Source organism: Vigna angularis, chromosome 3 (genome assembly GCF_016808095.1).
Source record: "Vigna angularis cultivar LongXiaoDou No.4 chromosome 3, ASM1680809v1, whole genome shotgun sequence".
Taxonomy (NCBI): domain Eukaryota; kingdom Viridiplantae; phylum Streptophyta; class Magnoliopsida; order Fabales; family Fabaceae; genus Vigna; species Vigna angularis.
The window spans coordinates 7,124,655-7,148,782 of record NC_068972.1 but is presented as its reverse complement, the minus strand read 5'-3'; the positions used below and the strand labels follow the sequence as shown (position 1 = coordinate 7,148,782).

Here is a 24,128-nt window from a genome sequence, read left to right as displayed (position 1 = left end):
TCTTTATCAAGATCTTAAGACATTTCTATTTTGACAATCTTTTTTTCATTATAATGTAATATATCTGTATTTTAAAATATTATGGTTTCAAAGAAGTAAAAAGTTGATAAGTGAAATAAATAGAAAAAATTTAAATATAAGTCTAAATTTTATATTAAGTAAAAATAAAAAAGTTAAACAATTTATAAAAGAATTTCATAAATCTATCATTTAATCATTTAATGTTTGGAATTAAAGGTAGAGTTAAGTTTTTTTAAAACACTTATCCTGTTATCAAAATCAATAGTTAATTTCAGAGAGTGACAATTAAAAGTCTACGTCTCAAAGTAAGGATAATCTTCCCTCAAAAAACTTATTGTGATAATTTGAGTTTCTGTTTGGTTGGTTATCTTTGAATGACATAAATGTAAGTATCTTTTCAACATTAAAACTTTTTGTTCCCTTGCATTGATGCATGATCACTGCACTATAAAATTTAAAATTTAAATTTAAATTTAAATTTCTGTCGGTTGCAACACTTGTTTTTTTGTGTGTTTTTACACTGCTACAGTGAAGTATCATCACCTTCACCTCATATGTTCTCATACCAACTATATTCTTATGATGTTTTATTGTGATATTATTCCATATTTAGTACTAGTGTATGATTCTCTATGTTTTGAAGTACTGTAAAGTGTATATATAGTGAAAATTACTGTGAATTGTGTTGGAAAAGTGAGAAGCCTATGAGGAATATGGAGTTATGCCATACGTAAAATACCAAAAAACTATGAGAAGAAACAAACAAGTGTGATTTGAACAGAGAGATCAGGAGAGAAATATAAATGAATAAAACAGGCTATCTTCTTTTGGATGGAATATATTCTCCATTATTATCAACGTAACTACAGTGGTGCTTCAGTAGATGATTCAAGATAGGATCATTATTGAATTGGGTATAACTGTAGTTCCAACTTTTTGCCTCAAAACAGTATTCTTCCATTATTTTTCTTCTTTTCTTTACTTCACTAATGCTGTCACCAACTTCTTCAACCTTGTTTGCCTTTTCCAAACAAAAGCTAAACAACAAACTAATCAGGGCAAGAGAAGGGAGTGCAGCCAAATGATGCTTATCATTTTCAATAATTGTTTTCGCATGATATGCAAATAAAGGACAAAAGCAAAACAAAGTTTATAAATAAAATTTTACTATGGAAATGTCAGAATCATTAAAAACGTACTCAAAACCCCTCTGAACGGACGTCAGATGTCAAGCTGAAGGAAGTCAGAAATCAAATAGTGGAATGCAGGTGTCAGCAGAGGAGCGGACGTTCGTTTTAAACAAAACTGAGTTTTTGAAAATTTTGTCACACTCTCTGCATGCATCTTCTTCTCCAAACTCTGAAATTCTCATTTTCTCCTACTTCTCACTAAAAGCTCTCCATTCTCTCTACCAAAACTCACATTTTCTTTTCTCCGATTCAGGCACCGTAGAAGCACTTCCGGCGTCCTGAGCTTCATTTTGAACCGAACAATTTCGAATTCTAAACTGGTAAGTTCTCCCTGTATTTAGACGTTTGTTTCTGGCACATGCAAACCAAATTCTGGTTGCATGATTTCATATTGTCTGAGCCATTGTTTGGTCTCCTGTTGCCTGGTTAGTTTTTGAAGAGCTGTTGAACGTTGAGGGTAGAAAGAATTGTAGTCAGGCGAAACCTTACTTTTGTCTCTAGGACGTTCGTTCACACTCAGAGATAAGGGAAGCTTATTTAATTTAATTGGTATGTTTAATGTACTGTATGAACGTTCGTTGGATTGACTGAATAAATATGATACGTGATGGTTGATATGTTTGGATTGTATGAATTATGAAATTTGACTATGATATGATGGTATGAACTTATATAGATAAATGTTGAGACATTGAACTGAGATAAATGAATTATGAATATGAAATTTCTCTATGAAAGGGTACGTTCGTCGTTGAACGGTCATTGACCGTTCGACATTTCTAGTAAACTTAGTTAGAAGTGGATTCTTTTATTTGGGAAGAATCCTAGTTGAAGACGAGCGTCTTCATTTCGAACCACTTTGCCAAAAGCGTTCGGCCAAGCATAGTTGTGTCTTGGTATTCTGTGATAAACTTAAATTTTGTAAATATATATATAATTGTATATTTTAGTTATTCTTAAACACTACTCCAATAATATCTTAGTATAATTATCAAGCCTCTTCTCTTTAAGTTCAGTAGCACCTGGTCTTATACCAAATGTTCGTCCTAAGTAAGTGTTTGGTCTTGCACCAGATACTCGTTCTAAATCCTCAAGCTAAACTTCATAATAAGAGCGTTCGTTCAAGCCCTCTAGGGTTCGTTCACTATAGTGTTCAGTCTTTGACTGACATTTGGATTTCTTAATACTAAACTCAAATAGACTAAGCATTCACAAGCGTTCGGTTTCTTCATGTGAATCATTCTAAACATAGTTTTGAATATTTCGAAGTGTCCGTATCCATTGGTTTCATCCTGGAGTCTTCGTACTTGCCATGGTCTTTTTGATGTTCATTTGGAGTTCTCAAGAGACAGTTCATCTAATTGGCTCATTGTTGTAATTTACGTTCGTTCCCTTCGTTTCTTGGAATATATGATTGTACTCGTTATCTTTCTCAACCTGATATCAACCCCTTGGCCTTAATCTATTCTGAAATTTGAGATCTCTTGGTCTCGCTCTACGTGTTCTGTCTCGTTCTGAGTTCGGGTTGAACGTTCGTTATTTAGAATCCTTATGAATCTTTGTACAAAGTGGTTAAATGAGATACTTATTAATGAAAGATGAAGAAAATGTGATATGGGTAGAATTGGTTGGATTATGGACGAGCGTTCCGGGGAGGAACGACTCATGAATGAATATTGGAATTGGTAAAATGACTGTGGGCATGCTAAGCTGGTCGTTCATCCTGATGTTCCGTGAGTACTCGTCTTCACGTAGAGGAAGGTAGGTCATGTGTGGGAACGACAGGAGGTCCTAGTCCTTAGGGGTACTTTGGACAGATAGGACTAACCTCGGGTGACAACTGTTGAGGGCATCCCAGTTACTACATCACCCGGGTGCACGAACGCGTGTAGCTACACAGATTTCATACAGTCCGGACAATCAGTCTAGTATTAGGTTTGGTATGAAACGTATGATGAATTATATTGTTTGGTTGATTGTATGAAGTGTATTTTTATACATGAATTAAATTACATAAGCTTACCCTGTGTTTTCCTGTCTTGTCATGTTATGTACGTCCGTCTTGTCATTACAATGATCATCCATGTGGATGTGAGCAGAAGGAGACGTACTGCTGGAAGAGACGCTAGAGGGAGAGAACCTAGTCGAGGTTGAGGTTAAGACCGAACCGTAGGACGTTCGGTCAGTAGTTTAGTTTTATAGTGAGGTGATCGTTCGATCACCTTCCCCTTTTGTTATGTATGACCGTTCGGTATGGTATTTTGTAAACCGTTCGGTCATATTTGTACCGCTGTACAGTTCAAAATTTGTAACTCTTTCTATAAGGCCGTTCGGCCATAATCGTGCACTCTACTTTAGTGAAAGACTGATCTTTATTATTATTTAATGTAATTATTCTATTATATAGTTTTATACTGTATTTTTGGGATGTTACAAGAAATTACACTCAGAAGACAATAGTATCAAGATTTCACGTTAATAGATAAGATAAATTTATGATATAAATTGATATATAAATAATTTTATAAATTGTTTTATAAAATTAAATTAGGTTTTAAATTTATTTCTTAACGTAATAAGAGTCAACTAAAATTTATTCTAACAAAATTTATTATTTATTTAGATAATATTATATTATTTGTTATCATATTATTCCTTAATATATCATCTTTCATCTTTCGTTTAAAATTATATATGATTAAAATAAAAAATATTACGTTAACTTATCATAGTTTTTTTGTTATCTAAGTTAAGAATAATACTTTTTCAACAAGTTTTAAAATATTGATGTAATATCATTTTATAAATATTTTTTGATTATTATTTTCTATTTATGAGACAAATATTAAAATAGGTTTTATTTGAAAAATTATATAATTCATTAAAAAAATTTAAAAAATATATATTTATATATCTTGATTATATTGCATAAAAACCAACGGCCCAAGTACATGCATTGTGGAATTACAAAATTTTGCAAACAATTCATAATTTTTTTATTTTTTATTTTATAGAGTAAATTTAAAAGAAAAGGCTTATTTTGATGGAAGGATTCCTAACCTTGTTACCACAATAAGTTTATGATTTATTTATAGTAACTTTATTCTCTTTGAATCACAATATTACTCTTAATTAACGAGTCGTTTTACATTATAACATTATAGTTCAAATTTTAGAAAGAAAAAAAAAATCTTTCTTTCTTCCAGCACATTTTTCATCCAACCCTGGAATAATTTCGTTTACCGGGTTTAATGTTGATGAATTAGGGGTTGAAGAATAATGAAAGAGCTTCCCAAATCCATGGAAGGACAAATTACGTAAGCATATATTTTCTCGAGATGGTCACACCAAACAAATGGTTGTTGGCAACAACAATAATTATCCAATAAGGAAATTATGTATGCAGTAGCATGTATTTTATTTTGGATACTATTATTTTTTACACCTGAACAGATTTTTACACACATTTTATATTCATTATTTTATCTTTTAATATATATTACAATTATAAAAATAAAAATTTTCAATTACTAAAATACTTTAAAAGTGGATTGTGAAATGATGTAAGAAAAAGAAAAACAATTTGGTTTTGTTTGTGTTACGAGATGTAATACTGTCTTTAAAGACACACTAACAGATCCCCAACCACACAAGTTTGAGTCCAACTACATTAATTTGTTTTCTCCTACGACCACAGACCATTCAGAACTTACGACCACTGATTACAACACAATCAACCCCTCATCAATTTGTCCCTGTTTCCTTTCAGAACGTGGGCCCAACTTTATCCCCTCTTCTTATTTCGGTGCATTCCATGGGCCATGCTTATGTCTAACAAAACACTGTTCTATTCACCTCAACCCTTTCCATATTAGACAATTAACCTTATTTATACTCACAAATTTAACACACTTCTACTTTTATAAATTATTCGGATCACCTCAAATCCAATATATGCGGATCTCGCTATACTTGGACAAACTTCCCAAATACTCATAAACACAGGAAAATAATTAGTAAATATTTTCTCATTCACCGTCCTACTCATATAAGTTTTTTCTTTTTTAATTCTTACTAAGGTTAGTGTTAAAAAAGCTTTTTACAGATAAATCTTATTTCTGGTTCTCTTTAAAACTCAAAACTTTCTCATTACAAAATAATAATTAAATTCTTGAAACTTCGTACATAACCCTCGACCTTAACTTGGCAAACCTGATAAGAACCTAGTAAATTTAGATCATTTCTTTTTTCTAAGAAAAAACAATCTTGTGTTACACATATTACTTTGATTTTTTTTTCACAAAAGGATAAAAAAAGAAAAATAAATAAATTATATTTGACTTCATCATGGTGCGACGAAGAAAGAAATGCGACTACCATGCATGTTCAGTTAAAGTTATTTGCGATGATAAGCAAGCGGGGATTGGAGAAGATTGATAATTTTTATGTTCTCGCTGAGATGCAAAGAAAAGAGAAGATTCAAGCATATTACAACATTAACCTTCACAAAAAATACTTATCTGAAAAACAAATAATAATAATAATAATAATAATTACAATAATATATTAATATTAATATAATAACATTTATAATTTTTAAAAATAAATAATAATTATATAATTTTATCTATTAAAATATTTTTTAATTTATCATACTGGTTACATATACGTAATTTTTTTTCAAATCCCTCAAATGATATCTTACTTTCTGAATTCACCTAATTTTCTCCAAAATTTACTCACATAACATCCCTAAATTCATCGACGTCACCTCCTTGAATGCCCCCTCATAGATTTTTGTCCCTAATACATTGATGAGGGACATGTGTTTCCATGTTGCGGTGTGTGAGACTTGGCACAACAGTTTCGGACTTTCAGTTCCATAGTCGGCCATTAATTTCCATGAAGGCCCACAGCTTCACCTAACCAGACAACACTAAGCCTACTTTGCTCCCTATATATTGTACCCTCGTACAAAAACATTATAAAAATTAAAAAATTCATATATATATATATATATATATATATATATATATATATATATATATATATTACCTTCTTTTTATTGCTAGTTCATTTGGCCATACTCTTTTGGCTGGTCTCTATTCTATCCCAGCTTGTGTGGCTCGGAACATCTTTCCCTCCCTCCCCTGAGAAGCAGTATTCCAAGGTCTCAGAATTTTTCATAGTCTCTCCAATTTTATTTCATTGAATAAAAGTAGTAGTACTATTGCTTCATGTTGTCTCATTTATTGCTACATGCCACCAAAAGCCTAACGCAAATATCATTCCCAACAGCCAAATCTTGAAGCACATGACACTGCATTTACTACCTCAATGTTTCCGCACACACCGCCCTCCTTATTCATAGTTCCTTCCTATAGTACCATTTCCACGTTTTCACACATACTTCACAAGCAACCCACTCTTCCCATTTCAATCACCCCATCAATTCCTTCATTTATTAAGAATGTCTGAAACTCAAACCATCTTATAGCATTTCATCATCCTCCCTTTTCTGTTTCACCATTCCCACCCATCAACCACTTAAGTCCATTTCTCTCTCTCTCTCTCTCTCTCTCTCTCTCTCTCTCTCTCTCTCTCTCTCTCTCTCTCTCTCTCTCTCTCTCTCTCTCTCTCTCTCTCTCTCTCTCTCTCTCTCTCTCTCTCTCTCTTTGTTCTAAAGGAATTAAACTCCTTTAATGGATAGAAGATATCTCAACTTGGTTCTGGTCACGCTGATGCTTTTGGTTATATATTTTGTTGGCCATAGTTATGGTTCTAGACACACGTACCAAGTTTTCAAAGTGCAGCCCAAGGGTGAGACTTTGCCTCCAAACTTCTTTGGTTTCTTGCCAAAAGCAATGCCAATCCCACCTTCAGGACCATCTAGGAAGCACAACGACATTGGATTACAAAGCTCGACGGGGAAACCATAGAGGGATATGTATTTTATGTGTTCCTTCTTTCACCATTGTGAAGAAAATTTAAGGGTAACGTATAAGATATGATGCCTTAATTATTTATATTTTGCCTTTATCCTCTTTGGTTTACTTCTCTCCTTTGTTGCTACTACTTTTTAGATCATTTTTAAGGACAAAACAGTTTCAAAATGAACTGTTAAAGTATATATATGTAGATTAATTAGGTGATTATTACCACCTTCTCGACATATGTATGTATATCTGGGCAAGCTCTAGCTAGTTTCATATACTTTGTGATATAATAGATCCCTTGAGGGTTCGAAGCAAGAAATGTTTTGTGGTTTGGCTTGTACTTGAAAGCAAAGAGAAAAAAGGTGGCAAACCTTGAAAAGTTGATGTGTATCTACTTCTGCTTCTGTTTCTTTCAAGTAAGCTTTTGGTTTGGTATGAACGCATGCAAGCTGGCATTATTCTTCCTCTGGGGGAAAGAAAAGTGGAACTTTCAACTAATATTGTTTTTGAAGGATTCAGTTAATGGATATGTACGTCGACACGTATCATGTCTGTTATTAGATTAAGAGTTGGAAAAGTTGCATCTTTGGTTCCTGTGGCTTCAAAACCATGCTTCTGTTCTTCTAAACTCCGAAGTTCTTTCTTTGAATCATTCTGGAGTTTCAGTGCGTGCAAAACTCATAACTACTGTAGCTAGGAGTGACTATACATTCTCATAGACTTTAGAGAAGTGACGTGAGAATCGTGTCCATTTTTTGCGTTTTGATTTAGCTTTAGTTAGTAGCTAATAAATGCTCGTACGAGGACTGCATTTCTTAGCCACCCTACACTACACTGCATCCCCTGCAGCTTCAAAATTCAACGTGTGATTTGTGTCATTCTGTATAATTAAAAATGATCCATGACTTAAAGTTTGATTTCGTTTATAATTGCAAAGTTTATTTGTTAAAAGTTTCGTAATCTTGTGTGGTGAAAGTTTTAGGAGCTTGGAAAAATTGTGATGATTAATATGATGGGATTGTACAGAATGAACGCTATTATGTCTAAGTTGGTGTGGATAACATCAACAAAGTCTCAATTGCAACTATATAGGACAAAACAAAATATTCCACATGTTAGAGTTAAGAAAAAATTGATTTTTTGTTGGTTTTTTCTGGAGTTAAAAAGCCAATTGAAAAGAAATTAGTCCCATAAAATGTTAATTGTGTTGGGTGGGTAAGCTGTTTCAAATCATGTCAAATCATCATATCGTGATTTCAGACCTAGCTTTGAAGCCATGTGAAGCCATTATTAATAAGGATGGCTAGTCAAATTTTGAACTTTGTCTTAATAAGGAAATTGTATCGACTTTTTCTTCAGCGTTTTAAGGACAATTCTTTGACAATCTCCTGATTAATTAATTGCAGATCTCCACCATAAGTGAAAATATATGTTTTTTTCTTTTAAAAACAAACCACTTTAATTGTCCCTCCCAGTAATTTAAATATTATCAAAATGATTTAAATATGTTTCTAAAGTTTGTTAGCATAAGTTAAACGATCGAGATAGAAATCATAAATAAAAAAACAAAATATGAATAATTTAATAAATGTGCTTTAAAAGTTATTTTAAAATTAACGTTAAAAATAAGTCTAATAATCTTATTATTTTCTATGCTTCAAGTTTTTATATGTTAGTTAATTTTTTTAATAGTCTGTTTTTGAATATTGATATTTTAAAAATGATATTAAAGTTAACCTTTTTAATAAATTTTAATAATTTTTTAAAATCCCGTTTTCTTAAAATTTTATTTGACCCGACTTGTTCTAATGAGAAGTCCAAAATAAAAATGGATCAAACATTACCTGATATAATGTCTCAAACTAAATTGCAGTTTTATTTTAACGTAAAAATAATTATGAAGTTAATTGAGTATAATTTTGTTTATTTTCCAACGTGATCGAAAAATTATTATTGATATAATTTTAAAAAAATTATTATCAATATCAGCAAACTTATCATATATGATATAGATAATTCGTCATTGAATTATATGCTAAAATTGTTTTATACTCTCAATGCGCAACTTATTTCTTTAAAAGAAAAAAATATAAAAAATATATCAAATTTATTAATGTCTAGAAATTAAAATTTTTAGCATTCCTTGCGTGATTAATTAAGAGTAATAAAATAACAGTGAAAATATAAAACGACTCATACTTCAATTGTTCAATTGTTTGAATGTAATTAAATAAAAAGTTGTTAAATGTTACGATTAAGGGTGAAAATTTTTCAGTAGGTTTAAAGATGGCTATCTTTCTCATATTTCTGTTATGAATATGGTAGAATTGGATCAGATTCGTATCGAAATTTAACTAATATAGTATATAATTCATATTTATTATTTTAAAATTTATATCCGATTATTTGATTTTTCGAGTTATTGGATTCGTGTTTTTCAGATTACAGGTTAATTTGATTGAGTTTTTTAAATTACAATTTATATTAAATTAAACTTTTTTATTAAAAAAAGCATTTTTATTTTAAATAAATAACATAAATATAGTAAACCTTTTAGTAAAAGAAATGAAAAGTACAATTTTAATAATTATTATTATAATAGACTATGATTTTATATAATTTACTATTAATTAAATTTTTAAAAAATAATATCATATTAAAATTAAAATTTAAAATTTAAATATGTTTATAAATTCATAAATATTATAATATAAAATTTAATTAAGAAGAGTGATAAAACAAGATATTACTTTTCAAGTCAAGACTAAATTGCTTCACTCTATTGATTGCTCAACTAATCTATACTTTCTAATATTCAAACTGCATATAATTCATAAAATTTTATTAAATAAATATAAAAATACAACTTTATAATATTAAAAATAAAATAAAGTGTTTTTTTTACAAAGAATGAATATCAATATAAATCAAATATGTCATATTAATCATGTTTAAATTTTAATGCAATACAACAATGTCCATTAACCATATTACATCTAAAAAATGAAGAATTAATATAAACACAGATATAACAAAGTTTAAACTAAAAGAATTTAAATTCAAAACCATTATTTACGTTAAAACAACTTTGACCCATTGATATATTCATACTATTCTGATCACAACCTTAAAGAAAAATAAAACCAAGTTTTGCAATGTCATAAAATCTGGTTTTCTTTGGGTAGTTTTACTTTCTTGACATACTTTCAGGCATATTGAAAACATGAACTAAGATGACACGTATCTACCCTATTTTTAATTACTTTACACTTTATATATACCCTAATTTTCAGATACTTCGTTGAATTCCGTTATCTATTTATTTGAATCCACCATGCACACCTAACCATGAAATCAAACCTAATAAAGTCAAGAATCTTGTTGACCGTCATTGAACTAATAAGTTGACTTCATTCATGATTCACAAAAGGTGTCTCTTGTTCATTATAACAACCTCTTTTCTGAATTTCATGCAAATTAATGACAAAATACATGATAATATCAAACTAGAAAAGTTTTGTAGTATTGTTCCTGTCTTTATTAGGTAGCTCCTTTTTAAGTTCAGTGTTTTGGCTTCCAATCTAAACGTTTCTACCTCGTGAATGAATAATGTAACTTAGTATATTCTGTATGAATTAGAGGTGCAATTAGTAAAGCAATGTTCCAAACAGAGGAGACAAACAATATACGATTCTCCAAAGATTTCATATAGCTATGAACGATGAATTAAGAAATTATATTTGTTGTCAGAAGAGGATTTCACATTCATTACTATATAACAGCAGTGCTTGTATAAGAGTACCCACCTAGTCATAGGGTGTACGTGTTTATAGTTTTTGTTTTTGTTTTTTTCCTTTTAAAGAAAACTCTGTAAATTAGAAAGGTGACGAACGCCTGTAATTAAATGTATTTGGATTGATTTAATCGTACTGTGCTGATGATAGAGTCGTTCACCCAATTCGATCCGACCCGATCTACAACGGATTGATTACTTAGTGAGCCAATCCAATCCGACTCATTTATTAACGAACCAGAAAAATTCGAATTCGGTCCGACCCACCACAGGTTGGTGGGTAAACGGGTTGGCTCACTAGCTCACTTAATTACAATTTTTTTTAAATAAAAAAAGTTACAAACTTTCTATAATACAAATCTAAACAAATTTCATTCCCAAATTTCACTTCGAATGGGTATTTAATTAATTTTGAAAATAAGAAACTTAAATAATTTTTTCAAGCAAAAACAAAATAATAAATATTTTTTTATAAAATTAAAATTAAATTTTAATAAAATAGAATTAGGTAACTGGGTTGGTGGACCAACTTGGCTCACTACGGATTCAACCCGCATGAACCGGATTTAAATGAACCAGGTTTAAATATGACCCACATAAAAAAGTACAATTTTTTCAAACACAATCCGACTCAAACCCATAATAAACCGGGTTGACCTGTGGGTTGTGATCCATTTTGACAGCTCTAGCTAATGGTGTAAAAAGATCATTAAGATTGTCATTAAATTATTTATAATTAAATAAGATTAGTTTTGGATTTTTTGAATTTTATAATAATTATTTTAAACTTCCTATTTAGTAGCCTTTCATTAATTGATAATATAATTACTATACAGCATGAAAATTAAACTTATATTATTAACCAGGAAACCTTTTTTGTGACAAGTAATTGTGCAACAGAGTACAAAATGTAGTCCCTGTAGAAATAATTAAATAATAATTTACAAGAAATATGAGCACGCATACATTTTATTCCTGAGGTATACATATTGAGGTAAGAAAAAAGGTGCAACAGGGAGAAAATAACGAAGAAAATAGGAAGGTTATCTGAACTGATGATATTATATACACTACAATACAACTGATATGTGAAGGGCACTTGCCCTAATAAAATGGGAGACATTTCACTTGAGAGGGAACAAAAAGATTTGAAGAGAAAAAGGATAGACAATAAAACTCAAAAGGGGTGCCTGGTTCCTTCATATTCATTTTTGATTCCTACAAACCTCACTGCAACAAAAAGTGTTAATGGAGAACTTCCCTCCATCTACTTCCCTAAGATTATAAAACAGGTGAACCACCACCATCTGCCTTACGTGCCCCTTGGCCGGAAGATTTCTCGCTGCTTCTAACGTTGTACCTCTCGTATACCCTATCGCGGTTCTCCGACCACCAAGTCTCAGCTTGGTGCTCACCGAATCTTCGCCGGCTGCACACATTCCCCACCAAACATGTTAGACATATGCAAGTTAATCAAAACTTCCTAAGCTTAAACCAACACCAATCATGTACTGAGTATAGTGTTTCAAGAGCCAGAAATCAGCCTAACAACTATCTTGAGCTACTTAAAGATATTGGACCACAGAATTATTTACAAAGTCTTTGAATCCCATGGACCATATTGAACATTATCACTGGTATACTATTGAGGCTGTCTACATTTGGAAGTCATATATAATGATAGAACCATATAAACATAACCAGGAAATAAAGAGAATTGTTTGTATTACCTGAACCGCACTCGTTTCAGATCTCTTGTTCCATCACGCAGGGCAACAAGTGTTATATAGACACCAGGTTCGTATTGTTCAATCCATTCTGCCTCAACTTGACTACTATTAGCAGGTATTATGGCATTCCTTGATCTCAAACCACTCTCATCATCTTGAAAATTTCCAGAATCCCTACCATCAACAGTATCTGATGCAGTACTACCCCTTGTCTGGATCACGCTGCTGCTGCCGTTTGGCAATTTAACATCTGGGTAATCATCTGTCCCATTAGGGATTACAGATCCCCGGTTTTGCTGGTAAAGATTAGCTCCATAGTTTCCGGTCAGAGTGCCTTCGGTTCTGCTTGGCAGGGATGATTCAATTCCAATGGAAGCCAAACTAGAGCCACTGATAGACTCGGCCCTGCTGTGACGCTCCCCATTTATGTCTGGATAGTGAATTCCATTTGGCTCCAGACCATTTGGCAGGTAAGCTGGTCTGATGTTCTCAGCATCATAAGCGCCAGGGGGAAGCCTCTCAGCCAGATCTTTGAGCTGAAAGTGAAACAATGTGGCTGGTTAATATGCATGAGTGTGGAAAAGTAATAGCTCCAAGAGAAGTAAACTAACCTGTGCTGTGAGTGACTTTATAACTTCTTTTGCAGCCTTAGATTTGGCAGATTCCTCAGCAGCCAGAGCCATAGCCTCCTGAGTCTTTTTTGATGACCTTTGAAGCTCTAATTCTTGCATTTCACATCTTTGTCTCAGGGTCTCAACCTAACAAAAATTATGTCAGATTTCTCTTGATACCATAACAAGTAAATATCAAAGTAGCTAACTTGTACTTGATTGAGATGAGAAAAATGGGGGAAGAATAATATACCTGAGCACGTAACTTCAATACTTCCTGATTCAAAAGCTCATTTGTTTTCTTCAAACTATCAGCAATACTTTTTGAGAAGGAAAGCCCTGATGTTGTTGGAATAGGTGTAGCTGAACGAGGGGGGCTTGGTCTTCTAGAGAATGGAGACACAGACCTGGAACTCACTCCAGATGGCGTCAGCACAGGTCTTGGAGCTGTTCGCTTCAAATCAACAGCTGTAGACAGGACAACATCTTTAAGCTGTAGCAAAGATTGTGGTTGTGGGTTGCGAACCAGAGAGAATGTATCAGCCTTCTTCCCCTGTTTGGCTGCCTTGCTATCAAGCTGCTTTATCAAATCCATATTAGAAGGGACAGCTGTCTTGGTTAATCTTAGGTCAGACTTCTCTAATCTGTCCTTGTTTTCACCTGACAAACGAGGCAGAGCGTTCCTTCTATTATTATTGCCTGATTCAGAAACCTTGTTCAATTTTACAAAACACGAATCACATACGCGATATGGCTTTCCAGGATTTGGAGCCAGTGCAGCTCTTAATGCTTTCCGAGAACTACATGAATGGCAGTGCACTAGCCCACAATTATAGCAGTTGTGCCTCTTTCTAGTGAATCCAAACGCTTGTCTACAAGCAGAGCACTGAGACTGCTCAGCACCGGATACCCACTTATGAAGGCATATGGCTGCAGAGTAGTTTGAACCACAAGCAATATATTTCACATGTCTATCTTTCAAGGCTTCAACCAAAGTTGGTGTTTTTCGATCTTCAACATCTCCATGACCCAATCTCCCATTTGCTCCCTTTCCCCAGGTGTAAACCTCATTTTTGCACGTTAAAACAGCAACATGATAAGCCCCGCATGCAATTTCTTCAACAGATTCTCCTGCAAGCTTGTCTTCAACCAAACAAGGCAGCTTTCCATCAGACTGGGGATTCCCAAGCTGACCATAAACCGTGCTTCCCATTGTAAAAACTTGACCGGATGTTGTCAGCCCTACTGTCAAACTGTGCCCACAAGCAATTCTATGAAAATTGTAATCAATAAGTGAAGGTACGCAAGTTGGTTCAAGCCGAGCATCCTTGTCTCCATGTCCAAGGCGGTTTTTATCTCCATCACCCCAGGTAAACAATTTACCTGACGATACACTAGCACTTGATTGAGTCACAATAACCTCTACAACAGCTGCAGTATGCCACACTCCGCATGCAACAGCTATTGTCCTCAACCCAGACAAGGATTCTACTTCTCTTGGATACGGAACATTTTCCCTATCTCCATGTCCAAGGACACCAAATGTTCCATCCCCAAATGTAAAGAGCTGACCAGTTGAGGTTATCAAGGCTGTATGCCATGGACCACAGGTGACTAACGCAACTTGAAGTCCCTCTAGAGGACCTGCAATTCTCTTTGGTATCCAATGACTAACATCAGTTCCATGACCAAGAAGCCCAGCATTATGAGTACCATCACCCCATGTATATAGTTCCCCAAACATCGTAACAGCACAGGTATGGAACTCCCCACAGGCAACGAAATCAACAGTTGCAGAAGTCATTGCGTCAACTAGACGAGGTTGAATCACATTCTTCCCAACACCATGGCCAAGGCGTCCACCAGATTCTTCACCCCATGTGAAAAGTTCACCCTGCCTCGTGACTAGAGCAGCATGTTTAACACCACATGATATTTGAAGCACATCTAAAACCACATTCGACTCCAGTGGCCTGGGGAGGAGAATATCTGTTCTTGGACTGAAATAACTAGAACTTTTATCAGCGCCAACTTTTACAACATTCTCACAGATAACCTCCCCCCATATGTATACATCCCCAAGAGCATCATAATCGTCAGGTGCAGACCCATGACTAGATGTGCTGGGGGCACTTGAGACACTAACACGAAAAACATCTGAACTAGATCCTTTCACTTGCATATTTGATGGGTTTGATGGTGCATGTGACCTATCGAAATTTACAGTATTTTCAGAGTGAAAGGATTGAGGAGAAGTATTTGCCAGACTAACAGAAATGTCAGGAGAACTGATGTCTCGTGAAGCACTAACTGAACTTTCACTTGGACTATTTGATGTCAAGTCTCTGCCGTCCTGAAAGAAATTAATTGGGCCAGAAAGAATTATACGAAACTGTCCATGTATTTTACTAATGAAGTATTATACAGTATAATAATAATAATAATAGTATTTGGAAAAATAGAGACAATTTGGAAAACTTATATTTCAGTCCATAATTCCCAAAAATACCATAATCAACAAATCCTAAATTGTGTCCAAAGAAGAACAAAGGCGAATAGCACTTTGTTTCAGAAAACTGCGGAATAATCTTTCCAGGATAAGAGCTAATTCATAAAATCAAGATAAACCTTCCTCAGAGGAAACACTTGAACTCTTTTAATGAAGCAGAAAACTAATGAGCTCCCCTTACCACAATTCATCCAAAATATTCATTTCAATGAAAATGTTGAGCACACTACTACTGGATCAAGAGTAAGATCAATGATCTATTATCTTTCTCAGTATATATCATAGAACAAGAAACATGACACGAGTAAAATGACAGTTACAAAGTCAACAAGTAGGTATTTTTACATCAAGATAGAGGCCTCCATCACTCCATCCATCAATTTTGGAACGCCCACCTTGACCTGAAGATATCAGTGCCTTGAGACCTGTAATCCACACTTCTGCCTGGACTTTATCCTTGCAAATCTGAAACACAACATAAAGCATTTTTATAACAATGATAAATGCAGAAAATAGAAATAAACAATGGTGTAGTCATCCAAGGAACTTCAAAATTCATCACCAACCAGATCAAGGGACCGCTTCCCGTTGTTGTAAATAAGTGAAAAAGAAAGATAATCCTTCTCAGGACGCAGATATCTTTGGAAAACAGCCTGACAGAAGAGAAGGCAAATTAATAACATAGAAGAGGAGAAACAGATTATATATCAGTTTCTTTTGGGATATCATTGAGTTAATAAAGAAGAACGCTTTGCCATCATCAGTATGATATAAAACTGTACTGTAGAAATCTCACAGTTCTTTGTCCAGGAATAATTCTTGAGACAGAAGATAGTTTCAGATTTCTTTCTTCACTGCTTGATATCCAGATTAAAGACAATTCATCCTGTGGTTTACAGATATTTGAATAAGTATAATTAGAAATAACACAGATTAGTGTCAAAACCAAGCCTACTATATACATATTTGTTATCTTTATAGTCTACCAAGTACAGCCAAGGAGCCAACAGAAAATAGGCCTTCTTATTAACAACTAGGAATATGACAGTAATAGCATGCATCACATAAAGAGACGTACGTCCAATATTAAAGCGACAAAAATCACTCTTGGTTGGTAATTAGCACCAGAGTGAGGAAATGATACCACTTGGGTAACAAGCAGTAAATCTGATCCAAATCAAACAAAAAGATTTGAGCTTTTATTCTCACGTCCCGTTAACTATTGATCACCTCAACTGGTTATACCAAACCCAGAATGTGGAAACAAAAACCAACAAAATGCCACTGGACCACATAAACTCTTGAACTCATTGCTTTAGAAACTAAAAGGATTGTGCTAAATTACTAAATTGTGGACATAGAAATAGAATTGAAAAAAAAATTATTAATAATAATAATAATAACAACAATGATGACCTGCAACCTTCCTCTGAGAATGAACCAAAGAATCCTCTGGATTCAGGAAAGTATGGACTTTGACCAATCAAAACCTTTTTATATGACATACTAGAAGGCATCAAATTGAACCATCTAATTATGATGCAGTCAAACACAGCTAGCACATAGTACCAATGAAAAGAAAGGAAAGAAATGGACATGAAGAGATTAGGAGCAAGCCCTATAGTAATACTTGGTCAGAGATTACAAATAGTTAACTTAGAAACACAAAACACCACAGTATAACAAACTTTAATCAAATAGAAGAACAGTGTCTTGTTTGGCCCACCAACATTTGATATCGTTGGTACAACACTTCCCCTTTTGTAAGTTGTGGGGCAGCTACATGTATCAATGAACGTAATCATAAGCAAAATTTTCAAATACAACAACATTTCTAGTAAAAATAGCTTGCAGTATAACAACAGTTCTGATAAGTATTACAAGTACAAATTAGCAGGCTTTCGGTACAATATTTTTCATATAACATCAGCTACCATGCCAAAGCCCCTATCTTTCATAGAGTAATTTGAATTGAGCATATAAACAATTTAGTACAGTGCAATCCAGAAAGTTAATGAAGCACGAAAATTAGAGAATTCACTAACACTTTCCTGAAATGATTTCATCTAAACTTACATTGGAAAGTCTAAACGGACAAAACTTAGGCCTTCCCTTACGACCATATTTAAGTAGTTGAGCACCCTGTTTCAAAACAATCAATGCCTGCAGAATGAAAAGGTAAAAGATTGATCATACAAACAATTATTTACATAAAAAATACAAAAACTTTGGAGAAATGATAAATAACAACGATCAAGGCCATCTTGTTGCATAAATGTTGTGAAAGTTTCATAAAAACTCCAGCAACGATTTACAACATTAGGTTTCTCCAAGAAACAACTCTCTCAGCCTTTTTAATACTTTAACCCAGATTGATGGTTTGAAAATATTGTACAGGCCACAGATATATCTGGGACCACTATCATTATTGTCCAAGCAAAACAATAATCGGGTGCTCAATTTCACTAGACAAACTCTAATTTAGGCATATTCCATGCGTTACTACAACCAATACAACAACACTGACGCAAGCTTCGATATCCCATATCAAACTATCCAATACATTTTCATAAGGTGCTAAATCAAACTTTTATCATTAAAACATCTTCCCTATTGGCACTTACCTCCTATTGCTGCTAACAACCTAAACCAAGTCCGCCACAATACCCCGCGTCTCATATGTTAATTCAAACACAGACAAGCATCCCTTATCTTTTCTCTTCAAGACACTCATATTCCATGGCAGTTGAAAAAGCAACAAATCACTAATCAACCAAATTCCACTTAACCTTTTCAAAAAGATCACAGACCCAATACACATCGATAACAATATAAAATATCTAATCAAAATCTCATCCTAATTCCAGAACCCCCCATAACAAAATAGTCTCTATACATAAATTCCATCACCATGTCTTCACTCCTGCACCCTCACCTCCCACTATTTCCCAATCACTTTCAACAAAGAAACACACGCGCGAGCGCACCTGATCACAATCATCACATTCCCCCAAAAACAGAAACCTTAAAAAACAAAACAGTTCCAAAATTCTACCAAACATTTAAAGCAAGAATCAAACTTTAACTCAAAAAACAAAATTTTGATATTAAACAAGTAACTGACTTGGTCGATGTCACGGTCGGCATTCCTGTAGCTAACAAGATCTGCCATTCCATGTGAGAGATTCACCGAAACGCCACCACCCTCTGCGATCGCTGCACAAAGTTCCGTACATCATAAACCTCGACCTCAGTCTCTCGCTTTCTCTCTCTTCAGTTTCTCTGAAAATAAAAACCCACTTCTTATTCCCACTCAAAATGCCAAAAAACCTTCGCGGATCTATTCCTTTTCACAGAACCCGAAACCCCGCTAGCCCCATTCGCAGTTCCAAGTCAAAGACGCAAACTTTTCAACTCATGCAAAGACTTGGACCGGGTGAGGAAACAAAACGGGTTCGACTAACCCGGTTCAGTTGGAACCTGAGAAGAGGGTGTTTCTTGGAGCCTGAAGATAATCTCCGGCGAAGAATGCGGGTTACGGCGGCGTGGCCGAAGCAGGGGTGGAGGGGCAGAGGAGAGAGAAAGAATTTTAGAGAGAGAGAGTATCCGAGCCTGTAAAAGTACAACTAGTCAAAAGAAGAAGAAAGAATGAAAAAATAAATAAATAAAAACTGAAATTGAAAACAAACGCTTTACTATGTGGGAATATTAAATTAAATAATAAGGAAAAGCAGAAAGAAACTCTCCTGAAAAGAAATGAGAAGGCATTTCCAAAGCATGACTCCTATTTTTAAAAATTAATTAAAATATTACAAATTAACTAATTAATTATAAGGTTTAATTATTTATTTTTTTTGTTTGTTTTTTATGTTTGGAAAAGAGGCACGTAGGTGAGAAGGATGGTTTGGTAATTTGGAAGGGGACAAGGGGGGTTATGAAAGATTAATGTTTGGTTAAGGTTGTAATGAAGGTGAAAATGGCAAAAAGGCCCCTCACTTGAGTTTTGGTTTTTCTCTAAAAAAGGAAACGAATTACTTTATATGCCAAAATACATTGTACAGTTAGATGAAATTATCCACCAAGAACACTTGAATCAATTCAACTAAGATTGATTAGATTTAAATTTAAATTATAGTTTCAACTTAAAGTGAGAAAAAATTATCGTTTATTTATTCAACTTAAATAATACTTTGAAAAATGATTGTCTCTATTCAAAAGATAAAATATATGCAAATTTTACTTCATATGACGAGTCTCATTTTAAACTCAGCAGTTATGTTTTGAGAGTTATAAAATTTACATGAATTTTAATTGATACTTTGTGTTAGAAAAAATGTTGCTACTGACATTTTTTTCTAAATTTACCCTGGGCTATTTCTTTATGCAAAATATTTTATTTAAATTAAAAATATCTAAAATATAGTGAAATTATTGTTTCATTTTTGTACCGTAAATTGCTGAGTCTATTTTACTGAGTAAATCAGTACTATTAATGTGTGTACTCTTTTAGTGGAAATTAGTTATATGTTTTTTTATTAATAGCTGAGATATTTAAACTATAAAGTACACTCTATGAGAAATAAATGACCTTGGATAATCATTATATATTTAATTAGAACATAATCATTAATTAAAGTTGTCATATAACAAAAAAAATATGTTTTGAATGTTTAAATTATTAGATTTCTTATTAACCCATATCAGGCCTTTTGGAGGAATTAACTAAAAAACGAGGGGAAAAGTAAATAAGTTTCTTAGGAAAAAATATATCAAATAAGTGAAAAGGGTGGAAAAAATATAGGAATACTGGTGTGTTATACTAAACATCTAGAATAAAATAAATATTAAAAAAATGTTTGAATTTTAGTTATTAAATTAAATTGAAATCAAAGTTGCTAGAGTTAAAAATTAAGTAATGTAATTGATTTGGATGATTTCCTATATAATAATGATACTTTGACAACATTTATTTCTATAATATTTTAACATCATTTATGTGTTATTTTGATTGGTTAAAAATTAGTCAACAATCAATAATAATAATTATAAATATCAACATTAACTAATCTTAGAATGACACGTAAACAGTGTTAAAATGTTATAAAAAAAATGTTGTGAAAATATTATTATAATTTATCATACGTTCAAACACGCCCTTAAATATAACAAAATAACCTAACATAAATAAATAAAAATAAAGAAATATTAGAGAAGCAAAAGTTGAGGACGGGTTTTGCGGGAGTGTGCAAAATGAGGGAATAGAAAGATGTAATGAAGAGAATGTAATGTAGTGTTTGAGTGAAACCAAAAGCACGTTCTATGGCAAGTGCTACATTCTGAATAAGATTTGTCCTTCTAATTAATCACCAAACCTAACCCACTCTCATCCGCATGCACTTCATTTCTGTTTCACTCTTAGTCCAACCTTCTTATTTATATAATTATATAAATGAATTAAATATATTTTTAGTATCTAAATTTAACTGTAAAACTAAAATTTTCTTTTTTCGATATAATTTGGTTAACAAACTTAATTTCTGTTTTTACTCTTATTTATTATATGCATAGACATAGACATTTTAGGTAATTAATAATATATTTTGAAAATTGCATATAAATTTTTTTTAGACTCTACCTCATATATATTGTTCTACATGCATATAAAACACACCTTAAATATTCTAACTAAACAAATATTTATTTTAAGCTCTTAAAATTCAGATACAAATCAAAAACACATGCAATAATTTTTTTAAAAAGATAAAAAAATGATAAACTTATGAGTAGTAATCTTTGTCAGCTAAATGAAATATGTACTCATAAAATTAAAGAAAAGGTAGAAAAAGTTTTAGAAAAAATTTCTACAATAATAATAGTTTTTTTTATAAAATAGAACTCAAATATAAATAAAATAATCTGGTGACGCTATTAAAATCACTACCACCATTAATTTATTTTATAGATCCTTAAAATATATGAAGATTTTACGTACGTTAATTTAATATATATAATCTCAATGAATAAAATTATGTTGTTATTTTCTTTCTTAAATATACTTTAAATCCTAAAATATGGTATTTTTCTTATATATATTTTTTGTAGTTTCTTATTCCTAAATATTACGAAAGTAATCATGCTTTAATACCAAACGAATGAGTAAAAACTATATTGTTCTTATTTGAAAAAATTAATATAAAAATATTTATATAAATTAAAATAAAAGGGAAATATTTACGATTAGCCAACTGTGTTGTATCCGTTCTTCATATCTGCCAAATTCCATCTCAATTATCTCCTCTCTATACAAAACCAATCGATAGTAAATGTCACACACACATAGACTTATATATATATATATATATATATATATATATATATATATATATATATATATATATATATATATATATATATATATATATATATATATATATATATATATATATATATATATATATTATTGAATAACAATGTCACCATAACTATCAATTTGTTCATATTAAATGGTCAATGAGACAGCATGATGTGGCTATGAAACATTATAGAGTCAATTTGAGAAGAACTTTAATGACTGAAAATGTATTTGTTATCAATCTAGACAACAGATAGGGAGTTTCTTATCACCATGACATCAACAAAAATGAAGCTAATGAAAATACATTTGCTACATGTGTTATTTTTTTTATAATAATAAAAAATAATAAAATTATTATTGTTGTTATTATAATTATAAAATTAAAATAATTTTTATAATTCTATTGTAAATTTTTTTAGGTAATTTCATATAATTGAGATTAAAAAATGGTCAAATAAAAAAACAATTATATTTAAGGAAACAATACTTAAAAAATTACAATTTATAAAATACTTATTTTAATTTAAAAAAACATTTATTTAAAAAATAAAATTGAAAAACAAATGTGAAAAAAAAGGAATTCTCTACATATAGATAATATGTTTGAATTTCAATTATCAATATATATGTATTTTAAATATTAAAGAAAACCCTTTATTTGAAAAAAAAAAAAACTATTCAGTGAACATAGTTATATTCAATAGATGACTACGTAAGTGTAACTTTACGTTTTTATGTCTTTCATTAAGAAGTTACACGTAGGTTAGAATGCAAGTGTTTAAATTCACTAAATAAATAAATTACTCCCATAAATTATTTCATTTAAACCTAATACAAGTGATTTAAGTATCTAATTTGTAAATATTTGTTCCTAAAAATGAGATTCAATTAAAATTAACTATTCTTACACATTATTTTTAGTAGTGTTATATTATATCTCCTTTCTTGGTTAACTCAAAACATAAAATTATTTTGCCCATTTATCTTCCTTTTAAGAAATATATTTATGCTTATAAGAATTTCTTCCCTTAATTGATTTAAATTATTAAATTGACTGGTCGGTAATTGGCCACTAAAAAAAATGTTAATTCTTTCTATTTTTAAATGACTGTAATTTTTCGATTTGGTTCAATCATATGTTAACCAACTGCTTATTTGAGTTGTTTTATTCATTTATTAAATAAAATTAATTTAAATAAAAAAAATAAAATATATACAGTTATTTTATTTTAGGAAAATCCCTAGAAGAAATAAGACGAGAATAATATAAAGATTAGAAAGTGAGAAAAGTATTGTGAGAAAGACTAGACACATATTTAAGAATGAAATTAAGAAGGAACACTAATGATAAAGAGAAACTGTTGGAAACGACGTAACTTGGGAAGAGGTTTTAGATCTAACAACAAACGACAATGGATGATCATCAATGGACATTGCAATGGCCAACAATGTTCCATGCTTTTTGGGTAAGGTCATCACAAATGCTCTATCTCAATATCAATATCATATCATAATAAACAACTATACTTACCTCTTCACCTATTCTCTCTCAAACTTTAAAACCCTAATTTCAATTTCATATTCCAAACCATTTTCACCCCTAATTACACTGATTAATTGGTTCTAAGGGAATATTTTTGTCAATAAACAAATGATTAAACTTATTCCGTTTTCCTTAATTATTACGTATTGAAGCAAAGTTCAATGCATCTTTCTTTGCTTTTTCTGAAGCCAGACATGACCAAATTTTGTGATTTGTTAGGTGAGCAACCATATGTGTGGACGATGTTTCCATGATTGTTGGTTGGGGAGAACTAGCCACTGAAAAGAAATATATAGGCTTTATTATATCTACATCGTGATTAGAGGTTTGGATAAATATCTCACATCCAAATTATTGCTTCTCCTTTCATTAAGGTTATAACAAACCATTAAATCTTTTATTTTTACAACTTTCTACTAAGATTTTTACAAAAATAAGTT

At 31.8% G+C, this 24,128-nt stretch overlaps 1 protein-coding gene across 1 annotated transcript; it reads right to left on the bottom strand.

Annotated features, from left to right (window-relative positions):
• Positions 1-11,962: 11,962 nt before the first annotated feature.
• Positions 11,963-19,432, bottom strand: LOC108326072 (PH, RCC1 and FYVE domains-containing protein 1). Its single transcript, XM_017559332.2, has 9 exons — positions 18,915-19,432; positions 17,867-17,953; positions 16,587-16,676; positions 16,357-16,443; positions 16,136-16,255; positions 13,535-15,634; positions 13,282-13,428; positions 12,671-13,206; positions 11,963-12,369 (listed from the first exon to the last, which is right to left on the bottom strand). Exons 1-9 carry the CDS (start codon positions 18,960-18,962, stop codon positions 12,222-12,224), a joined length of 3,363 nt encoding a protein of 1,120 aa, XP_017414821.1. The 5' UTR covers positions 18,963-19,432; the 3' UTR covers positions 11,963-12,221.
• Positions 19,433-24,128: the final 4,696 nt, after the last annotated feature.

Bases quoted from the DNA above. Each gene is read 5' to 3' on its own strand.
- LOC108326072 (XM_017559332.2), bottom strand. From the start codon at position 18,962: ATGGCAGATCTTGTTAGCTACAGGAATGCCGACCGTGACATCGACCAA. The intron at 16,677-17,866 runs GTAAGTTTAGAT...TGTAAACCACAG, and splicing joins GTCCGTTTAGACTTTCCAAT to GATGAATTGTCTTTAATCTG. The intron at 13,429-13,534 runs GTATATTATTCT...AATTTTTGTTAG, and splicing joins TATTGAAGTTACGTGCTCAG to GTTGAGACCCTGAGACAAAG.